Source organism: Protopterus annectens, chromosome 7.part0 (assembly GCF_019279795.1).
Source record: "Protopterus annectens isolate FY-2018-M chromosome 7.part0, PAN1.0, whole genome shotgun sequence".
NCBI lineage: Eukaryota > Metazoa > Chordata > Ceratodontiformes > Protopteridae > Protopterus > Protopterus annectens.
Genome location: NC_056739.1, coordinates 157263654 through 157287105, shown reverse-complemented (window position 1 = coordinate 157287105; position 23452 = coordinate 157263654). Strand labels below are relative to the sequence as shown.

The following is a 23452-nucleotide window of genomic DNA, read 5'->3' as shown; positions in this document are numbered from 1 at the left end:
ATAATAAATATGAGCACTACTATGACATCACAGCCAAGAATGACAACAATGCCCTGTACAGTTCGATTTTTCATTTCGGATCAGGTGCTATGCACCCCCAGGGGTGGTCCCTGGGAATTCAGGATACAATATAGAGAACTGTTATGGCAAAAAAATTGAATGAGTGTGTATTCCCGAGACTGAACGATGGCATATCTTTAAAAAATGCATTACAACTTTGGGCAGACTGGTTGGAAACTGAATTAAGTTTCTACACAACTGATTTTTTTTAATTAATTTTTAACCTTGAATTCTTAATTTTCAACTTTTACATGAACAATGGTGATTTTAGATGGAAATAAAACAACTGTTTAATAATTGTAGAAGAAACACTTTCTAGCTCTTTATTACTTAGAAAATATAGTTGATATATTTTTTAATTGGGTGAACATAGTCACATAGCTTTGGTAATTATTATTTAAACCTGTTTAATCATGCAACATCAGTTCTGATAAAGTCCTTTTGATGTGAATGAAAGTTTTTAACTTGTTTTGTATTAAAAAATGTTTATTCAGTCTGGTTCATCCATGCATTCTTTCTCATGGACATCAACAGTGCTTGCTTGTTTAGTTTGGTTACTCTCTTGGACTTTGTTAAACTTGTAGGGGACACCAAGCATATGCTCTACTTCATGTCATTAATGTTCGAAAAAATACTTTAGAAGGGAAGAGGAGGGATAAAAACTGTAGGTAAAAAAACTTTTAATGGTACCATTTTTATAGTGCACAATTTTCTTTGCATGCTATAATGTAAGTTTTTTCAGTTATTTTTAAGTGTAATATGGACACGAACAGGTGGTCCTTTTTTTCTCCCTTCTCTCTTTCTTCAGTTTTAAGAAATGTAGGCATTGCAATTAAAAAAAAAAAAAAAGAACACAAAAGTCTGGTTAAAAAGCATCACAAAAGAAAAAGTGTGCTTTTTCTCATTATTGCTCCGGGGCATAACTGGATTAAGGCCCTTAGCTTGATCTAGTAACAAGTTTTAAGAGAAAGCATGTAAATGAAAAAGAATATTGAATATTACAAGCTTTTTCTAGCAAATAAATGTATGCTTAATAGCATTTCTGTACCTGTTCCTCATGTCTCCAGGAGATAATCTGATGAAATGGCTAGCAGATAATGTTCTCTGAAAGCATTAAAGTGCTTACTCAGCTTGGGAGAGCTACAAAGGTAAGGCAGCACTTAGATAAAGAACAAGCATGCATCTTAGCATGGATAACCTTTCTTTTAGGTTAACTCAAGTCTATGAGTGTGGCTGGTCAGTTTAGAACATAAGAGAGTAAAACTTCAATATTTCAAGATGTACATAGTTTTGTGTGTTAAGTTAATAAGTTTTAGGGGGTACTGAGGTGTGTTTGAGGGCTTTTAATAAAAGTCTTGTAAGATGTGTCAAATGCAACAGACATGACAAAAAGCAACTCTATAAAATATAAACTTGCAAAATCATTGTATACATGTAACACAAAAGCTGGAACTAGACATTTAAAAAAAGCTGTTATACATAAAAGGTGGGAATAACAACTTTTTAATACTATGATACTTTTCCTGTAATGCCTTTTAATGTCATAGTAGTGAACCATATTAAAATGTAGAGTGCAAATAACGATGTTACAGGAGAAATACTTGGAAAGAACTGAAACTGTGAATTTGATGAAGGTTTTCAGGATAACTATTCAGTAGAATATCTGGGACAAAGAAAAAAAGTAATTATTTGCAAGAGGAGCTCAAATAGCAATAGAAGATGTTAAAAAAGATAATAATGGTAGATTTGTAGTACAAAGGGGCTACTGGCAAGGGAGAAGGATTTCACCTGGATATATTTATATTACACCTAAAACGTCTATAGTGGAGTTTAAGAAAATTCTGGGAGAAATAATCAGCTTTCAGTAAGGAATATTACTTCTAGGTGGGGAATGGAATTTGACTTGCAACAGTGAAGATGTGTCTAAGGTGTCCAGAATGGAAAACATAAAGGAGGGTATATCTTTGAAGAAATTTATGAAAATATATTTGGCATGGAAGGTATGAATTCAGTACTAGCAGTTCGGAGTGAATTTATATATTATTCCCCAAGATACAAAAACTGGGCTAGGCTAGACAAGACAGAGTTTACATTTTACAGGAACACAAGCATTTAATTGAAGGTCTTGATATGTACACAATAATATTTCAGATCATGCACCAATAATAAATAAAATTAAAACCTAGGGCAAGGAAATAAATATGAGACACAGGCACTTTCCTACCAATTGAAAAGAGAGGAACTTCAGGAATGTGTAGTGGAAATTATTCAGGAGCTACTGGAGAAGATAGAAATTTCTTTTGAAAATATAGCTAGGGAGTGGGATAATATTCAGAAGATTAAAAACAGGGTGGAAATAAAAGAAAGGGAGATGTGGTCGAGAAGTAATGGGAAGTATTTAGTGGGAATGACAAATGTTAAAGCATTACAGAACTGGGGGAATCTCACAGACGGGGAACAACTGCAGAATGCTAAACAGAAAATAAGGGATTGCTGCTATAATATGCATGAGATTAGAAAGACTGTTGTTAAGCAACTGTTTTTTGATAAGAACTCCAGAGCATAAAAACATTTAGCACAATGACTCGGGCAAGAGAAAGCAAAAAGGGCTGTTGCCAAGCTTAGGGAGCCTATAACAAGGAAAACAACATATCCTGTAAAAGTATTAGAAATATGTCAGAAATTCTGTGAAAGTCTGTATAACACAGAAATATTGAAATCAAGAAAAGGCAAAAAGGGCTGTTGCCAAGCTTAGGGAGCCTATAACAAGGAAGACAACATATCCTGTAAAAGTATTAGAAATATTTCAGAAATTCTGTGAAAGTCTGTATAACACAGAAATATTGAAATCAAGAAAAGGTACAAATGGAAATGTTTATGGAAGAATTAAATATATTAAGGATAGAGGTAGATGAGGCTCAATTACTAATAGGATACAAGGAGATGAGATAAAAATGGTGATGTGTAATCAACAGGGAAGTCCGCAGGAATAGATGGTATTCCTGTGAAGATATGTGAAGGCTGCCAAGCCTAGCTAGGTAGAATTTTGTAGATAATAATATGTCATTGTAAATATGAATATAATCCACAGACTTGTCTTCTTAAATATAAGAAAACTGTGTTAAATGTTGAACTTCAAAAATGTAACCACAGTGCACTCTGCTGGAAGAAAGCTGAAAGGTCAAGCATTGTATGACTGATCTCAAAGTTCGGAGACAATGTCTAGACTGAGGAATTCCTTCTATTGTTTTGAGACCAGATTTAATTGCTAGATTTTACATATATAATGTCTTTTACTGTAGTTTCCTGGCCAGGTGCAAGATCAAAGAAATGTCAAAACTCTGAATTTCTGTTAGCCTGGGAACCAGAGAGGAATGATGTAATCTAAAATGAGTCAGCAGAGATGTATTATGTTTTTAAGACTTCCTAAGAGAGAGAGAGAATCATAGCATTTTGGATTTTGTCTTCAGAACTGACCACTCACCAGCACTTGCTTTGCTTTGTCTGTATGCAAGTAGGATCTTAGACTTTAGTATTTATTTTAAGAAATAGATAGAAAATAGTAAGTTTAGACTAGCTATTTTCTATATTTATGTCAGACTATTCTACAGTATTATTTTAAGCATTTGCTTGTGATCTCTGAACTCTTGACTAGCACTGTGTTGAATTGAGAAGATTTGTCTTATGTTTTTATTATTAAATATTTTTAAACCTTTCAACTGTGGCTGTTTTGTGTAGAGATAATTTAAGCTCTAGAGTACTTGCATGTATTTGGTGATATTGTACAAAGCCACTCCAATAAGCCTTTCTGTTAGTCCACTTACTATTTGGATAATAATATTGCACAGTATAAATTGGACACCCTTTGGTAAGGACCTTTTTTTGTAGCTGATAAGTGTAGTTGGTGGCACTGATTACTACCTTATAGCCTGGCAGAAGGGGGCATAGCTGGAAAACCTGTGCCAGCTTTCCCCAGGAGTGTTAGTGTGTTTGTATATAAACCAAATCTCAAAGCTTGCATGTGTCAGCTACTTGGGGCAGGGACACGGAGCACTGGTTGGACAGAGAGGGTGCTGGAGGTTTTGGCTTGACTACTTGGCTGAGATCTGTACTCTATAGCTGTGCCAGTGGGGAGTCTTAATAGGGATCTGGAGATAAAGGCAGCAACCAGCCCCCGACTGCCTGTGATCTCTGTGTGCTCTTAAGGGAAATTGTACTTTACTGTGTGTATATTTGTTATCCTTCCCAATGTGTAAGCTACTCACTGTTGTAAGTGGTGAGGATTGAGGCTCCTTGATTACTGGCCCAGTGCACGGGCGTCACATATTAATTGTTTGGCAGTGGTGGGATATCCACATCAAATATTAATTGGTTGGCTGTGGTGGGGTTGGCAACTGACTTGTAGTGGTGTGGATAGTGAATTCCTGTAGCTTGTGTACAGTCATCTCTGAAGGTGTTTTGTACTCTAAATCATCCATGCAGTGAATATTCAGAGGTAAGATCACAGTTGTTTTATTTCTTTTGTTAGCTTAGTCAGTCAGAGGGAGCAGGCAAGCATGTTGGCAGAGGAATATGGCAAACTGACAAGGAGAGAGTTGGCTGAGGTGTGCCTGGCTTAGGGACTGGAGCATGGAAACCTGACTAAGGCAAACATGACTGCAGCTTTGGTCAAAGCTGCATCAGAAAATAGCAACAAGGAGGACTGGTCGTGGAGATGTACAACACTCACAGAATGGACAGCTCAACCTTTCTGCAGAGGACTTAAAAATCCATCTGGCACTAGAGACTTTTGTTGGTGGCCAGGCATTTGGAAAAAGAAGCAGCAGAGAGACTGAGACGTCTACAGGCTGAGAAGAATGTGAAGCTGAGGAGAAGGGCAGACAGAGGCAGCACGACAAGGGGATGCTGACTTTTCACCAGAGTCATGGAGGTAATAGGGAAGAGAGTAACCAGACCCCAGAAGCACAAAAGGTCAGTAAATCTCTTCCACAGCTTACAGAGGGAGACAATTTTGATAGTTTCATTCATATGTTTGAGAGGGCATGTAAACAGTATGATGTTGACCAAAGGCTCTGGGTATGGTTCCTGAACCCCTTACTCCATGGTAAAACTGTAACTGTGTTGTCTAAACTTTCTGATTGTGAATTCTGGATTATACTGCTGTTAAGAATTGTCTGTTATAATCTTTTATGCTAACACCTGAAATGTATAGGAAAAGGTTTTGTGAGTATAGACACAAGGCAGATGAAAGTGTGTGTGAATATGTTGCTGAACTGAGCACTTATTTTCATAGGTGGGTGAGTGGATGTCAGATCACCATTTCTGAAGGGCTGGCAGACCTTTTGGCAAGGGAACAAGCCCTTAGCACTTTGTCTGAAAACATAAGCATCTGGTTAGCTGATAGACAATGTGCTATTTCAGATGAGCTGGGGAAGAAGGGAGACCTATACCTAACATGCAGGGCATTCCTACACAGGAAAGGGACCCCCAGTACTGCTCTTGGGTCTAAAGGAACCTATGGTGGGCAGCCCAGACTGCATCAACAGAATCTTCTAGTAGCAGGGGAAGCCACTACTCCAGGAACACGTCCAGGACTAGGGTTAAATGTTTTGAATGCAACCTGTGGGGCCATGTGGCATACAGATGTCCATGGAGGTGAGGTAGGGAACAAAAGGTGAGGGAGCCTAAGTGGGAAAGAAGAGCAGGTTGTCTTGGGACAATAGGGGTACCAAACTACCATCCTGCAGTTGTCCCGATAGGGAAGGACTTTGAGGCAGTACCATGTGTTTATGTGGTTACATGCAGTCAGGCTTCGAGACAAGCATGTGAGTCTAGTAGCCTGGGGGAGACCCAGACAGACCGCATACTTGCTGCCAGGACTGGTGAGGTGGTTACTTCAGGGAGGGAGCTATTCTGTAGCAGTGAGACTGAAGGTGAGCCACAGCTGCTTGTAAGTACTGATGTTCCCTTGGACAGAGTGACTGCAAAGGTAGAGATAAGTAGAAGCACCCAGGCTGACAGTGAGGCACCACTGTCAGAGGATGCCAGATGTTCTGTAGAAGGGGAGCTGGGAAGGGATACAAACAGAGAGTTGAGACAGACTCAGCTCTCAGAACCTACACTGCAAGGCCTGAGGCAGGTAGCTAGTGAGGCACTGGATTTTCAAGGGAAGGAAGAAAGAATCTATATACTGGGACAAAGGGTTACTGTACAGAGAGTGGATCCCTGAGGGATGGCTAGAAGGTGAGAGGATACAGCAGTTGGTAGCGGCCTGCAGCCTACCATCTGGCACTTCTAGCAATAGCCTATGATATTCCCTTTGCAGGTCATATGGGCATAAAATGTACAAAGAGACTCATTATGCAGAACTTCTACTGGCCTGGAATTTCCAGAGCTGTAATAGGGTACTGCAGGACCTGTGAGCAGTGCCAAAAGGTAGGCAGGGCAGGAGACAAGGTGAGAGCTCGTTTGATGCCTTTGCCTGTGATTAAGGACCCATTCCAGAGGGTAGCTGTGGATATAGGACCCATTCCAGAGGGTAGCTGTGGATATTGTGGGGCCTCTGAGTACCTCAAGTTCCACAGGGAAAAAGTATATCCTAGTAGTAGCAGATTATACTACAAGATACCCTGAGGCAGTGGCTTTGTCCTCCATTGAGGCAGAAAAGGTGGAAAATGCTTTGGTAGAGATTTTCAGCAGGGTAGGATTCCCAAAAGAAATACTGACTGACAAGAGGTATCAGTTTCATGTCAGACCTGCTGGCTTGTCTGTGGAAGGACTGTGGGGTGAAGCACCTGAAGAACACCCCCTACCATCCCCCGACTAAAGGTCTGGTTGAGAGGCTAAACTCAACAATCAAGTCCATGATACAGGCATTTGCAGACCATCTGTTTACTTACAGAGAGGTTCCCCAGGAATCCATGTGTTTTTCACCCTTTGAGTTGCTGTATGGGCATAGGGTGAGGGGACCTCTAGATTTAATCTGAGATCAGTGGGAAGGTGAATGTGAATCTCACAAGGAGTCTGTTGTGACATATGTCCTAAACCTAAGGTCAAGGTTCAGGGAACTCATGGGCTTGGCCCAGGAGAACCTGGCAGAAGCCCAACAGCAGAAAAAGGTCTAGTATGACAGGAATGCTCGAGCTAGAGAGTATGCTGTAGGGCAGCATGTAATGGTTCTCATTCCTGTCAGACACAACAAGCTGCAAGCAGCCTGGGAGGGACCCTACAAGGTGGTAAGAAAGGTAAGTGATGTTAACTACATGGTACAACTCCTAGGCAGGGGCACAAATTGTACAATGTTAACATGATGAAACCTTACCATGATAGGGAAGCTCTTGTGCTATTTGCAGTGGATTCCAGGAGGGGTCTGACAGAGATCTGGTGACAGATCTCCTCAGTGAGGCTCGGACTGACACCTCAATGAAAGGTGTAGCACATCCCAACCAGCTATCCCCTTCCAAATTTCGAGAAATCTGAGCAGTGTTACAGGAGTTTGGGGACATGTTTACTGGGAAACTAGGGTGCACCCCATCTGGTGCAGCACCAGGTGGCTACAGGACCCCAAAGGCCTATTAGCCAGGTCCAGTATAGGGTGCCTGAGAGAGTCAAACAGACTCTGAGGGAGGTGATACAGGAGATGTTAGAACTAGGGGTAAATTCAAGAGTCCAACAGGCCTTGGGCCTCTCCAGTGGTGCTGGTGCCAAAGAAGGATGGGAGCACCAGGTTTGGTGTGGACTACAGGAAATTACGCAGTCAGATGCTTATCCCATGCCTAGGACAGATGAGGCCCTACAGCAGCTGGGTGCGCTAAAAGTATCTTACCACCACTGATCTTACCAAGGGTTACTGGCAGGTCCCCTTGACTCCCATTGCTAGAGAGAGGTCAGCTTTTGAGACTCCTTTTGGCTTGTACGAGTTCACAAAGAGGCCCTTTGTGATGAAAAATAACTTCCCAGAGGCTGGTAGGATCATATCCTAGCAGGAGGGTTTGCCCTTGCTTACCTAGATGATATTGCCATCTACAGCCACTCCTGGCAAGAGCACCTTCAACATGTCCGGGAGGTGCGGGGCAGACTACAGAGGGCAGGGTTGATCATTAAGCCAAGCAAATGTCAGGTGGGTATGGCAGAAGTCTCCTACCTAGGACATAGAGTGGGGAATGTTAAGATCAGGCCAGAACCTGCCAAAATGGAAGCCATTCAGGCATGGCCTGCACCTGTTACCAAAAAGCAGGTGAGGTCATTCTTAGTGACAGCAGGATACTAGAGAAAGATTGTCCCCAGTTACAGTACCATAGCTGCTCCTCTCACAGACCTGACAAGGAAAAACAGGCCAGATAAGGTAGTGTGGACCACAGCATGTGAGCAGGCATTCCAGAGGTTTAAAGAAACTTTGGGAGAATCCCCTGTTAGCCAGTCCAGATTACAGCAAATAATTAGTTGTGCAGGTGGATGCTTTGAACCATTGGGTTGGAGCTCTACTTAGCCAGATTTCTTCAGAGGGAGAAGAGCACTCAGTGGTTTATCTCATTTGTAGGCTTCAATCCAGGGAGGAATGCTATGCAGCTGTAGAAAAGGAATGTCTAGCCATAGTGTGGGCACTGCAGAAACTTCAGCCTTATCTGTATGGAACAAAATTCAGTGTAGTTACAGATCACAATCCCCTAATATTGTTACACTGAGCCAGCCAGCAAAATGCCAAGTTGCTAAAATGGAGCCTAGGGTTGCAAGCATGTACGTCAGTGCAGCACCGCAGTGGGGTTAGTAACGCCAATGCACAGGGGCTATCAAGACAGGGAATGGGGTAAGCTATACTCAGATAGACCTAACCCTCATGCAACGTTTCTCAAGTGTCACCTGAAAAACTAGCTTGAGTTCTCCTGGGGGGGGGGGGGGCACAATATGTGAAGGTTGCCAGCCTACATACATAGAAATTCGTTGATAGCTTTACTTCACTGTAAATATGAATAGAATCCACAGGCTTGTCCTCTTAAATGTAAGAAAACTGCGTTACATGTTGAACTTCAAAAATGAAAACACAATGCACTCTGCTGAAGAAAGCTGATAAGCATTGTCTGAATGTTTGATCTCAAAGCTTGGAGACAATGTCTGGACTGAGAAATTCCTTCTATTGTTTTGAGACTAGAGTTAATTGCTAGATTTTATATATATAATGTATTTTATTGCTGCTGTTTCCTGGCCAGGTGCAAGATCAAAGAAATGGTAAACCTCTTGAGTTTCTGTTAGCCTGGGAACCAGAGAAGAATGATGTGATTTAAAATGAGTCAGCAGTGAGGTATTATTTTTTAAGACTTTCTCAGAGAATCAGAACATTTTGGATTTCTTCAGAACTGATCATTCACCAGCACTTGGTTTGCTCTGTCTGTATGCAAGTAGAATCTTATATTTTAATAGTAAGTTTAGAGTAGCTGTTTTCTATAATTTGTCAGACTATTCTACAGTATTATTTTAAGCATTTTCCTGTGATCTCTGAACTCTTGACTAGCGCAGTGTTTACCAGAGATGATTTGTCTTGTGTTTTTATTACTTATTAAATATTTTGAAACTTTTCAACTGTGGCTGTTTTGGGTAGAGATAATTTAAGCTCTAGAGTACTTACATGTATTTGGTGATACTGTACAAAGCCACTCCAATAAGCCTTGCTGTTCATCCACTTACTATTTAGATAATACTGCACAGTACAAATTGGACACCCTTTGGTAAGGGCCTTTTTAGCAGCTGATGAGAGTAGTTGGTGGCAGTGATTACTACCGTCTAGCCTTGGCAGGAGGCATAGCTGGAGAACCTGTGCCAGCCTTCCCCAGGAGTGTTGGTGTGTCTGTATATAAACCAAATCTCAAAGTGTGTGCATGTGTCAGCTACTTGGGCAAGGGCACAAAGCACTGGATGGACAGAGAGGGCACTGGAGGTTTTGACTTTGCTACTCAGCTGAGATCTGTACCCTATAGCTGTGCCAGTGGGGAGTCTTACTTGGGATCTGAAGAGAAAGGAAGAAACCAGCCCCAGACTGACTGTGATCTCTGTATGCACTTAAGGGAAATTGTATGTGTGTGTATTTATTATCCTTCCCAAAGTGGACGCCCCTCCCTGGTGTTAGTGGTGAGGATTGAGGCTCCTTGATTACTGGGTCAGTGCACGGGCATCACAATTCCTGTAGAAGTTTGCAAGCCAGGAGGGAAAACACTGATAAATATCTGGAACGTTTTGTTTAACAGTATTTTAACAGGAGGAAAAGTACCAACATCCTGGAAGAAAACAATGTTAGATGTAATACCTAAAGAGGGTAAAGAGCCATCAGATCCAGATCCATACAGGCCCATTTCAATACTAAGCCATGACTACACCATTTCAATCTAAACCATGACTACAAAGTATTTATGTTTAGAGTGGCTGAAAGAATGGCAGAGGTGTTCCCAGAATTGATAGATATGGATCAATGTGGTTTTGTGATGGGGAGGCAGACATTCAACAATATTAACAGAACACTGATGACCCAGAGGGGAAGCAGAATGTAAGAAAATACCTCAATTGTTGGTGGGTCTTGATACAGAGACAGCATTTGACAGAGTAAGCTGGGACTTTATGAGCAGGACAATGGACACATTCACATTCCTTGATAAAATGTAAGGTTGATTAGGAGGATAATTGAGGGATGGGAAGCAAAAATTAAAGTGGGTGGGTTCCTCTCGGATAATTTCTGTTTGAGCAAGAAACCAGGCAGGGATGTCCTCTTTCCTCTGTTATTTGCATCATATTTAGAACCACTGGCAAAGAAAACAAGGTACCCAGAAATTCAATGATATAACAGATACGGTAATCAAGAAAAGATGGCTCTATTTGCAGATGATATTTTACATCTGATAAAACCACAAAAGGACATTACATTGTTATGAACACTGAGAGTTTCAAATCTTTTTGGGATACAAAATGAATGAAGCTAAACTAAAAGCAGTAGTGGTAAATTATGTACCCACACAGATTAATTCAACAATATCCATATTTATGGGGACAAGATAAAATAAAGTAACTAGGAGTATGCATTAAAAGGATTCTGGTGTGGCAGCTAAGGATATGTGGGAAGAGAATAAACAAAATATAACACAAAAACTGAGAAATTGGAACCTTTGTTATACGGATATGGATGGTAAGATGCAAGCAGGTTTTTATGCACAGGTCAGGCATACTTTTATCAGCCAAAGGAGAAGTTACACTCGGCAATTAAAAGAGTTGAATGATTTTATCTGGGAGGGAAAGACAGAAGAGTCAAGTGGGATAAGTAGATCCCGATCCTTCCAATAGAATAAGGTGGATTGGGATTACCTGATTTGAAGGGGTATTTCAGAGTTACACAGTTATTAGTCTCATATACGTAGCACAAGCAGAAACTTATAATTCAAAGTGGAAAGTAATGATGATTAAACTGAGGGAAAGCTCAAGAAACAAGGAGAGACTGGGATTTTGGATGCAGACCTTTACGGAGAACAATAATCATGCACAATATTATATTCATAAAATAGCAAAAATGTATTCTAAAATACTGGAATGAAGAAAGGAGATTCAGAAAAGGAGGATTGCAATTAGGGATACAGAAAATAGCCAAGAAGGGGGTTGGCATTTATTGGAGAAAACTGGGAAAGGAACCAAGGTACTGGGAGCAAATAAACAGAGGGGGGAAAGGCAATAGAATGGGAAGAGCAAAAGAATTTATTTAGACTGCAGGTTAGAGATTGCCTTCCCTATCAAGGATTGTTATCAGAGTATAGGCAGAGAGAAAAAAATGTGTGTGGGGGTGTGTCCTAAACAACAGACCATCCCCGTTAAGTAAAATTAGAACAAAAGCTGCTGTTAAAAAGGAATAATTAGTAGAGCATATAAAATATTACATGATGACTACAAGAATACATCAGAGGAGGTTAGAAAGCATTCATAGGTTCATAAGCAGGTACTAGGCTATTGGCCCTAGGGCCTATATAAGCCTAGCCAAAAAAATGTACCCTGGCTTTCGCCACCCAAGAAGTGATCCCTAGGGTGAATTTCCTATTTCCCATCCAATCATCAAGATTTTTCTTGAAGATTGCTAATGAAGAGCTCTGTTTGACATAGATAGGTAGCCTGTTCCAGAGTATGGGAAGTCTCTGGGACAGGAATCTATCCCTCCAGCATGTTCTGTTTATTGTGGTGACCAGGTTTAGGTCCCTAGAGCATGTAGCTCGGAGGGATTGGGATTTCTTTAAGTGGAGCATGTCCAACAGCTTTGGGTTTGACATAGCTTTGTATGTTAGGCAGAGATCGCCTCTGAGTAGGCGATATGCGACGGAGTAAAGCTGGAGTTTTTTGAGACTGTCTGTGTAGGGCATCTGTTTGAGGCCAGTAATCCTCTTTGTGAGGTATTTCTGTGGTGTTTCCAGTTGTTGTAGATGTCTTGTGCAGTACATACCAAAAGGGGTGTTGTACTCTATAATGGGTCTAATGAGTGGATGAGAAATCTTTTGGGATGAGGTGAGCCACGTAGAAGGATTTCCTGACCACTGTAGTGATGTGATTATCAAAGGAAAGACTACTGTCCACCTGTGTCCCAAGCTCTCATCACATTTTTGGAATTAAGTTGACTACCAGCTATGTGGTAGTCCATGGGTACAGAGTTTTTACCAAAGGGGATGACAATACACTTATTGGCATTGAGCTTCAGGCCATGGCTTTGACACCAGGCATCTGTCTCAGTGAGGCCCTTTTGCAGTCTGTCCACATTGTTAGGAGTTTTGATTATGGCTCCTAGTTTGCAGTCATCTGCAAACTTTGTTAGCCAAAGACCTGTGTTAGCCTGTACTTCAGAGAAGTAGATGCCAAACAGGAGAGGACCCAGGACTGAACCCTGTAGTACTCCACTTGTCACTGGTCTGAAGTCAGATTTGGAGTCTGCTACTTTCAAAGTGTGGGTTCTGTCCATGAGCCAGTTGGCAACCCATCTTGTGACATAGGGATTTATACCTAGTTTAGTGAGCTTATCTATAATTCCAGAGTGGTGGATGGTGTTGAAAGCCTTGGCGCGATCTAGATAAGCTGTGTGAAGCATCTTACCTTCATCTATGACTTTGATGACTGCTTCAAAGAAGTCAATCGGGTTTAGGAGACATGATCTGCCTTTTACAAATCCGGACTTGGTAGGGTCCAGAGTTTGAAGATTACCAATATCTTTGTTTATGAGTTCCATGATGATATGTTCCATGGCGTTGCAGAACAGGCTTGTCAGGCTAATAGGGCAGTAGTTCCCGGGGTCCGTCATGACTCCCCCTTTGTGAAGTGGGATAACTGTCACTGTGCGCCATTCAGTGGGCACAAAGCCTGAGGTGAGGCTATGATTGAACATGGTACTTAGGTAGGGTGCCAGTTCATTCTGTAGTTCGTGTAGAACGCAGCCTGGGATATTGTCAGATCCCATGGATGCTGTGTTCTTGGCTTTGGAGAGTGTGTTTTTTACCTGTGCAGCCATGATTACATGAACTTTGCATTCTTCCAGTATAGAGATGGGCCCTCTAGGGGGTGAGAGGGGGGGTAAAGTTAGCACTGAACCTATCTGCCAGGATGTTGGCAATATCAGTCGGTTCTGTATATTTAGTGCCATTGTACTGTAACTCAGGGCAGATCTGAGTGTTGCCATTGAGATTCTTGACATAGCTATAGAATGCTTTGTGGTTGTTTTTAGAGTCAGTGGAAATTTTGTTTTCATAACTAGCTTTGGAGGATTTTATGAGGGATCTCAGCTTCTTACTGTTGCTGACCAGGGAGTTCCTCCAGTCATGGGATTTTGCTCTTTTTTGCAACAGTTTCTTTCTTCTGTTGTTGGGAAGAGAGACTGGATAAGCAGTTCACAAACAATGGAGGGATATAGGTTTGTCTCCCAAATATGCAACAAAATCTAGAAGATTTATGATTTTTGCTTGGAAATGTTTACATAGATATTTTTATACCCCAAGTGGACTCCAGAGAATTTTTTTTCCTCATGTAGATAGCAAATGTTGGAGGTGTAACGGGGAAGAAACGGGTAATTGGGAACATATTTTCTGGGAGTGTACTGAGTTGACAGACTTTAAGGATTCCCTGCAGACAACTCTATCAGAGATGCTGGGTGAGCAAATTAGTGTGACTAAGAAAATTATTTTTCTGAGCTATGATGCAGAATCAGAATTGCCTAGTCATAAGTAAGGCCTTGCTGAGTCTAATTATGGTGGCTGCCAAAAAAGCAATTACCAGAAAATGGAAATCAAAGTCCAAACCAACTGTACAAGAGGTGAATATAGTAACAGAGATAAAACTACTGAAATTGGGATCTTTAGAAACTGTTGGAAAATGGGAATTTTGGGAACAGTACATACAGGGGAGGAATAAGGTTTAGAAGTCATGAGTGCAACGAGCTGCGTAATGCTTGACTGAGAATAACTGCGTAGATAAGTGATGCTAAATGCTTGTAACTAAAATTATGATTTGTGATATAATCTTAGTTACATTTTACGTCAATGTGGTTTGCTTTCATTTATAATAATGTATTATTGCCTACGTCATAAGTGCTAAATTAATAAAGATGTTTAATGAGAAAAACAAACCCTAAGTACATAGAAACGTCAGGCCAAAAAATAAAAATGCGAGAATGAGTTATGGGCTGGGAATGGGGTACCCATCTTACCAGGGCATACTGAAGGCAGCTATTAAAAATTGGTTTTGCAAAGTGCAGTGGCTGAAACAGCCACTGCTCTTCTAAGCAGACTGGTGCACCTTTTCCTGAGCACTAATACCGGCCTTGGAAATAAAATGATTTAAGTATGTGGGTGCAGGGCTAAAGCAGCTGAGCGACAGTACAAGCTGTGCCCTCGTGCACAGGCTTCTCTTGTGCACTCTGATGTGTCAGAATAAACAATTATAACTTCACTTTCTGTGGCAGACTTCAGTTTGGTAGCCCGTGACAAGTCATGTTACATCTGTAGGGGTTTAACAAGCTACTAGGCCACAGCTATAAAGACACTTAAGAGAACAAGGCAGACAGCATAGAAAAAAATCTTGCATTTAATAAAATTACCTCGATAGATATATTTTTCTGCTTTTAGTGTTAATACTACAGTTAATACTTAAGTTCTGTCATACTCCATATAATGTATTTAAGGAAAAATGCAAAAGAAGAATGCAGACTAATTTTTTATACACATCACAACTATAATTCAAACATCTAATCATGATCCACACTAAACAATTTGTGGTAAAAATGGAAAAGGAAAACAGAGTACATCAAAAATTACCTTGACGAGACGGTCCATGTCAGCTTCCATGTTTTGGATAGTCATTCTTTTCATAACAATATCCATGATCCTTCGCTCCAGAGACTGCCACTTCAACCGAGCTGCCTTGGAGAAATTCTCTACACCTCCTCCTTTCTTCTGAAACTTTTTCCTATTTGCAGGATTGAGGAAATAAGTTGATGAAAACATTAGCAACAAGGATAGCTACTTTAAAGAGAAAAAGTACCGGAACTTACCAAGGCAACTTGTCATATTCGTCTGCACAAAAATCAATTTATACATTTTAATAAGCAAACTAGATCCATCATCCACTGGGACACAGTCCTGGACTGTGGCCTACATGTTCAATCCAGGAGCCAGAGAAGCTAGCAGGCTAGGGTTACAATAAACTGCTAAGGCTCATTCATCCTTAAGGAAGGTAGCCCCATCTGCTGCAAGCATGACCGCCATCAGAAGGCAAGTAGCACAGCATGAAACACAAACCAAGCAGTGCACTGACACTTTGCAGCACATATTGGCCTGCACAGAGCTGAGCATGCTCAGGCCTTGCACCATGTAAGTGTCATTCCCTCAAGGACGGTGTTGTGAATGTAATGAAAGCTAGGGCTAAACAGAACACCCATACAGCTGTCGGGATGATGGCATCGACTCATGGATTGAGTGGGGACGAAAGGGGAAACTGATGGCAGGAAAGCAATGGCAAGAGAAAGCACAAAGCAAAAAACAGTGTTTGTCTATTTATATATTAGTTTACCATAGCAGAACACTCATCCACTTCAATTTCAGCACAGGAGAGTAAAAAAAAACACTGTTACTCACTATTAAAATATATACAGTAGTAGAGATACAAACAAGCCTGAAACGGAATGTTCAAGAAGCTTAGCAGTCTGACAGACATCAAGTTCTGCATCACAATATTTAAAGCTGTCATGTTGTCAGTCACAACCAATAACCTGCTGCAATCTTTAGGGGAACAGTAAAATGAAAAACAAGCAATGCCAGTGAAAAGGACCCCCTTACAGAATGGACCTAGCAACACTTTTGAATCTAGATCTTCTGAATCAAAATGCAATTCTCAGGTTAAATTAATTTGAATTCAACACTAAAGCCCCTGTGGGGAGACAATTACACAAGAATGAAGACTAAAGCCCCTGTGGGGAGACAATTACAGAAGAATCAAGCTTTTAGAACTTCGCTAACTCATTGGGTTAAAGAAAGTCTCACCTGACAGGCCGTGTTCCATTTATAAGTGGTGGTTGCTCTTCCAAGAAGTTATTGATTTTCTTGTTCCAATGTCTTACAATGCTGGAGACGGAGCGTGGGCCTGACTCAGGGTCTGAAGAGGAGTCCAATATACTGTGTTTGTACAGTAACCTCCCTGCCACTCTGTCTGACATTGGTTTGGCCATCCGTCGCAAAGCGGACACCTGCAGAATAGGTAAGAAGAGCACTGACACAGGCTGTTAAGGCCCATTATAGCTACATGAATACAACAAGCATCTACAAGCCCTTAAAAACAAGCTCTTCTCCAAACTCACCAAATAAAATATTTTCTTTTTCATTTTTCACAAAAAAAAGTAGAACATGTGATGAGATGGGAGATGCTACAGATTCTAGTAGAAAAGCTAAAGGAGTGTCGTTAATATAATGAGCGGTAGGTGAACGCCACTCACTGGAGTGCTGGCAACAAAAGCGGAAGATGTAAAGTGCTTTGCCATCTAGCAGTGTGTATTTTAATAGGTACAGCACTATTACACTTCCAGTTTTACTTTTCCCATATACACCATAACAATCTTTCCTTGTTTGTTGAAAAACTCTACTGCAGCAGTGATACAAGACTCCACATCATAATCGTTATTCAGGCAGAACCGTGATAACATCCAGTCAAGCAGCTAAATTTTCAAAGCCCACACATCTGCCCCACAGCACGACATCAGGACTCACCACATGACTGCCCCAGAGCACGTCATCAGGACTCGCCACACAACTGCCCCAAAGCACATCATCAGGACTCGCCACACGACGGCCCCAGAGCACGTCATCACAACTCACCACAAGACAGCCCCAGAGCACATCATGTCTCACCAGATGATGCAGGATAGACAGCTCAGAAGGCTGCTGCAAAGCTCTATACTGTAATGGAACATCATGTAGAGGGGCCTGAAAATGTCTTCTGGGGATCAGTCTGAATTTCCCACGCCAGGACACCAAATGCCCCAGATCTCAGCAAACCTTCTCCAATCTAATGTATAGCATATGACAAGTTCTACAGCACTTGTGTCACTTTATTGCTGAAGGCTAGAATAAATATTCAAAGTAGTGTAGTTGCAGCCAACATACAAATCTCTTCATATGCTTTTGAAAATACTTTGGCAGAGATGCACAGAAAAACACGATCAGCTGTAAAACTTCACATAACTCCTTCTTCCTCCCTGAGTGAACATCTCATTAGAACAATAAAATACATTCAAAACTAAACCAAAAACAGGTGAGCTGGACTGTCAAAGTAGCAAAAGCCTTAACTACTGCAGACAACCTGGATTCTACTAGCAGCCTGATAATGGAGACGCTGTCATGAGGGGAGGATGGGAGACCAAGAGCAACATTTGCCTCATTTATATGGTCAACTGTGGAGACCCTGATGACTGTGTTTGTACCAAAGTTACACCTGTACACTGACAGGACAGGGATATGTGGAAGCACATGCGACTTATAAAATAAACACTAGCAGATGGCACAGGAGTGGCAGTTATGCACACAAGCAAAAGAAACTGCACAGCACAACAGCACCAGACTCATCTCCCAGGGAAAGAAAGGTCTCTTGCTCCTGGGAAGAATCAACAAGCTAAAACAACAGCCAAAGGGGCGGCTTGGTGACCATTTCAGGGGTTAGGGAACCCAAAAAAAATTACAAACACACAAAAAAAATCTTGACTTTCTTCTAAATTACTCTCACACCTGTGGTGCGACTTACCTCCTGGTATCCAGCTATATTAGACTGCTCTTGGGGTCTTCATTGACCTGGAGATAATATGCCTTCTCCTATACTACATTTCTCCCAAGATTCCCTTTTGTACTCACTTCTCTCTCCATAGTACATTTATCCCTAGATGAATGCTTTCCTTTCTTAAAACTAGTACACAGCTACATTTCAGCTTTTAGATTTATGGATTTATTTTTTACCCGTTAACTATACCATTAATAGTTTTGACCGAGAGAAGTACATTTATACTTATTTTTTCTTTTCAGTTTCAGGGCCTCGTTACCGGGACAGCTGCTACCAAATGTTGTTTTGATAGCTCTTTGTACTAGTAGTCATGCTACTTGGGAATGGCACTACATTTACTATCTTCAGCCCTGCATGCTGTATACTGTTATTTAACAGTGTGTAATATTTGTAGATAAAGTTAACTACATTAAATTGTAATAGTGGGCTTCTTTTTCACGAGATTCGACTGAAAATAGTTTCTGTTCCAGTAAAACCATGCAGTTGTCAAAACAACCATTTAATTTGTTCATTCACTTATTTAATATTCCTTCTCAAAATTTACAGTATACTTAGAACGTCAGCCTTCATGGAGCTCCTTACTAATCCAGTGCTTATGGCAGGAAACTCCTGGTTTTGTAGCAAACATTCTGCCTCATGTTTTCATCTTGTAAACCATCAACCCTGATGCGCTGTAATTCCATTATGCAGATTGTTTCATGTTGTTGACTAGACAAACTGCACTGGAATTGTTGTCACTTGGCAATTACTATGTGCTTTCTTTTCTCACTGTTCATCACTAATTATTGCTACTCATCCAAAAAAGTTTACACTGATTACGTCTGAATGTACTAACTTGATTCCCAAGTAGACTACTCTCTATCTGTAAAGCCTAGCACTTACTCCTACAGTACTTGCACCTTGATAAAGCACTCTTATTATAGATAGTACCCCACCAGCCTAAAACCCACTTCCCCCGGAGTCCTTTGAAAGTTCTTTATCTACTACTTCTAGTATGTCGAGGGATCAGTTGCTAGTGTCCTCTCCAGCTCAAATGGTGAACCTGGGAATATTGAGGCAATGTTACAATTGCCTCATGTACACAGACAATCCTCTCCTTCTCCCACAAAACACAAATACATGCGAGAGATGCAACTATACGGCCAAACTGGAGGCTGAGCTCTCTCAACATAGGACTGGCAAGACCAGACAGGAGGAGAAGGTAACCACACACAATACATACCCAGTCACACATGGTACCATCACAACGTCAAATCATACACATACTCACACAAAGACATACTCGGAGGCTCTGATCAAAAATTTACCAAAACAGCAGAGGCCACCAAAGCAGACACCCAAACAACTACCACCTCACGACCCAACACATGCAACACATAGACCACACAGTCAGAGTGTCAAACAGTCACAGCCCTTAAGGCCAAACAAAATGCCAGACACACTGGTCATTGGTGATTCCATAGTCAGACACACTGACGTCCCGCTCACCAGACTGAGTAAGGAGAAGGTCACAGTAAGCTGCCTGTCGGGCGCTAGAATACGCCACATAACGCAAGCACTCAGGTCTCTCAACAGCAGGTACAAGTACGACTCAGTCATTGTCCACGCTGGTGTCAACGACCTGAGACGTACCTCCTTGGACTACATGAAAAGGGACGTCGAGGAGCTCTCTGATTATGTAGCCCAGGCAGGTATGACCCTGACCTTGAGCAGTATCCTACCTTCACCTAGAATGATGCCACAATACAGTGATAAGATGATCAGCTTTAATAATTGGCTTAAATTCTGGTGTCATTCAAAGGGGATCCAATGTCTGTCTGCCTGGGATGACATGCTGGACAAGCCACGCTGCTTCTGAGGGACGGCTTGCACCTGTCACCCCTGGGCTTCCGGATATTGGCAAAGGCTCTTGCCACCCCCATAGTGCCTTTTTAGGCAAGGCTCAAATTCTAAACCTACTACCCTAGAACACCAAAAGGAAAAAACTAAGGGTAATGCTGCTCAATGCCAGAAGTCTCAATCTCAAGATGCACGACTCGAGGCCCTTCTCAATATGGAGAACATCGATGTCTGTGCTGTGACAGAAACCTGGTTCAAGGCTCCTGAGAGCACCCCAGCACTAACAGGTTTCACCTCATATCATGCGTTCCAGCCCCAAAATCCGGACAACACCAAGAAAGGAGGGAGGGTGTCCATATTCATAAAGGACACCCACACCTCAAGGTTGGTGGCAACGCACGATGCATCGGAGACCATCCAGGTGCAATTAACCATAGGCAAGACTGCTCTGCAATTTGTAGCATGTTACAGGCCACCCTCTCAAACTCAGGAACCTCACATGGCCTTCCTGAAAACATTGGAGGGGATAAATGTATCTCCAAACACCATCATACTAGGTGACTTCAACTACCCTAATATAGACTGGGAACACTACTCAAGCCCGAACACTCTAACCCAAAGATTCCTGGAGTTCATAAACTCAAATGCCATGGAACAACTAGTCACCATCCCCACAAGAGGTGAAAACATACTTGATCTCATCATCACGAACATGGGATCAAAATGTTCAACACCGGAAGTATACCCCTCACTGGTGAGATCAGATCATAAACTAATCTCGCTGGAGGTCCTCATCCCGCCCCCACCTGAAACAAAAAAGACCACAGTGAAAAACTTCTCAAAAGCCGATTTCACACTTTTAAAAACTAGTGTGGTCTTCTTTAAGGCCCCTGAGCCAGTGGTAAACATTACTCAAACCGCTGAATCACTTACAAATGCCTTCTACCAGCACCTACAGGACTGCATGGATCAGGCAATCCCAAACAAAACTAAGACTCTCTGTACCAAAGGCAAGCGTCCAGTCTGGTGGACCCCAGCCATAAACAAGCTCTACAACAAAAGGAGGAAGCTACTACAAGATAGAGCAAAATCCTTGAAAGGTAAGACACCTTTGATCATTATAAGTAAAAAACTAAGAGCTCTCATAAAATCATCAAAGGCAAATTGAGAGAAAAATCGCCAAGGACTCTAAAGACAATCATAAGGCCTTCTTTAGCTATGTTAGAAACCTAGGAGGAAACTCCCAGATATGCTCAGAATTAGTTCAAAATGATGTGAAAATTACTGAACCTACACACATTGCTAACATACTGGCTGACAGGTTCAGTGCAAACTTCTCTCCCCCCCCCAAAAGGAGAGATATCTATTCCAGAGGATTGTAGCCCCCCAAACATCTCCAACGCCCAGGTGAGAACTGCCCTCAGTAAGGCAAAGAACACAGCATCCATGGGACCGGATGGTGTCCCCGGCTGTGTGCTTCATGAACTCAACGAGGAATTAAACCCACAGTTAGGACAGCTGTTTAATCTTAGCCTCACCTCAGGATACGTACTCAAGGAGTGGCGCACCGCGACTGTGGTCCCACTTCATAAGGGTGGTGCCTCCACAGACCCTGGAAATTACCGCCCCATTAGCTTGACAAGCCTTATCTGCAAAGCCATGGAGAGGATCATAATGGAACTCATAAATAAAGACATAGGGAACTTGCAGACTTTGGATCCAACCCAGTTTGGCTTTGTCAAAGGCAGATCCTGCCTCTTAAACTTGGTTGACTTTTTCGAGACAGTCACCAAGGCCATTGATGAGGGAAAGGCAGTCCATACAGCCTACCTCGACCTGGCAAAGGCCTTCGACACAATACCCCACTCAGGTATCATCGAAAACTCATCAGCTTGAATGTAAACCCATACATCACAAGATGGGTTGCAAACTGGCTAAGCGACAGAACCCACAGGGTCAGAGTTGCTGGAGCCATGTCAGACTCAAAGCCTGTCACAAGTGGTGTCCCACAGGGCTCAGTCCTGGGTCCACTCTTGTTCGGCATCTACTTTTCTGAAGTACAAGCAAACACAGGAGGGTTATGGCTGACAAAGTTTGCAGATGACTGCAAACTGGGCCATAGTCGAAAACACATCTGACACAGATATCCTCCAGAAGGGCCTCACAGAAACGGATAACTGGTGCCAGAGCCATGGCCTGAAGTTAAACGCCAAAAAATGCATAGTCATACCCTTCGGGAAAAACAAGGTTACCCCTAGCGACCATATAGGTGACAATCCACTGAGCACAGAAAAGTCATCAGGGATCTGGGGACCCAAGTTGAGAGTAGTCTTTCGGGTGACACTCATGTTGCTAAAGTAGTTAGGAAAACCTTCTATATCGCCCACCTGATCATGAAGGGATTCACATCTAGATCAAGGGAGGTCATCGTCCCCCTGTACTCATCACTCATTAGACCTATGATTGAGTACAATGCCCCATTCGGAATGTATCTGACCAGACACCTGATGCAGCTTGAAAGGCCCCAAAAGTTCCTCACCAAAAGGATAAAGGCTCTCAAAAATATGTCTTATGCTGCCCGACTGAAAGAACTCCAGCTTTATTCAGTCTCATACCGCTTGCTCAGAGGTGACCTGTGCCTGACATATAAGGCCATGTCAAACCCAGATTTGATGAATATGCTTCACCTCAAAAAATCTAGATCCCTCAGAACCACAAGGGCGGGAGACTTAAACCTTGACACGGTTATAAATAGAACGTGCTGGAGGGACAGATTCATCACCCAGAGACTCCCTATGCTGTGGAACAAAATCCCGGTACATGTGAGGCAGAGCACCTCGCTGGCCTTGTTCAAGAGGAATCTTGACCAATGGATGGGAGATCGCAGATATACCCCAGGGATTACTTCAGTGTCACTGCTTGACAGAGGCACAGAAAAATGATAGGCATAGTTTTTATTCAAACTAAAGGGGTGGCGAAAGCCACATAACTATGGGCTAGGCTTATAAATGCCCTTGGGCAGATAGCCTAGTATGAACCTATGAACCTATGAAATATTGCAATCCAAGCTAACATGAGATTTGAAACAACCATGGACTTTTTTTTTTTGTTTTTTTTTTTAAACAAAGGGCACAGAATGAACATTTTATCTACTTTCAGGTTACTTGGCAAATGGTGAAAAAAAGATCTGGCAGTGCAATTCAACCTACCTGATGATACAGCAAATAAGAACCTC

At 41.9% G+C, this 23452-nt stretch overlaps 1 protein-coding gene across 2 annotated transcripts in view; it reads right to left on the bottom strand.

Annotated features, from left to right (window-relative positions):
• Positions 1-23452, bottom strand: part of KIF21B (kinesin family member 21B) — a 1412490-nt gene that overhangs the window by 418687 nt on the left and 970351 nt on the right. For both annotated transcript variants that reach the window (XM_044076606.1, XM_044076607.1), the window contains exons 18-19: positions 16596-16798; positions 15372-15522 (exon numbers count right to left, since the gene is read on the bottom strand). In XM_044076606.1, coding sequence (XP_043932541.1) covers positions 15372-15522; positions 16596-16798 — 354 coding nt within the window. The remainder of the gene's footprint in view (positions 1-15371; positions 15523-16595; positions 16799-23452) is intronic.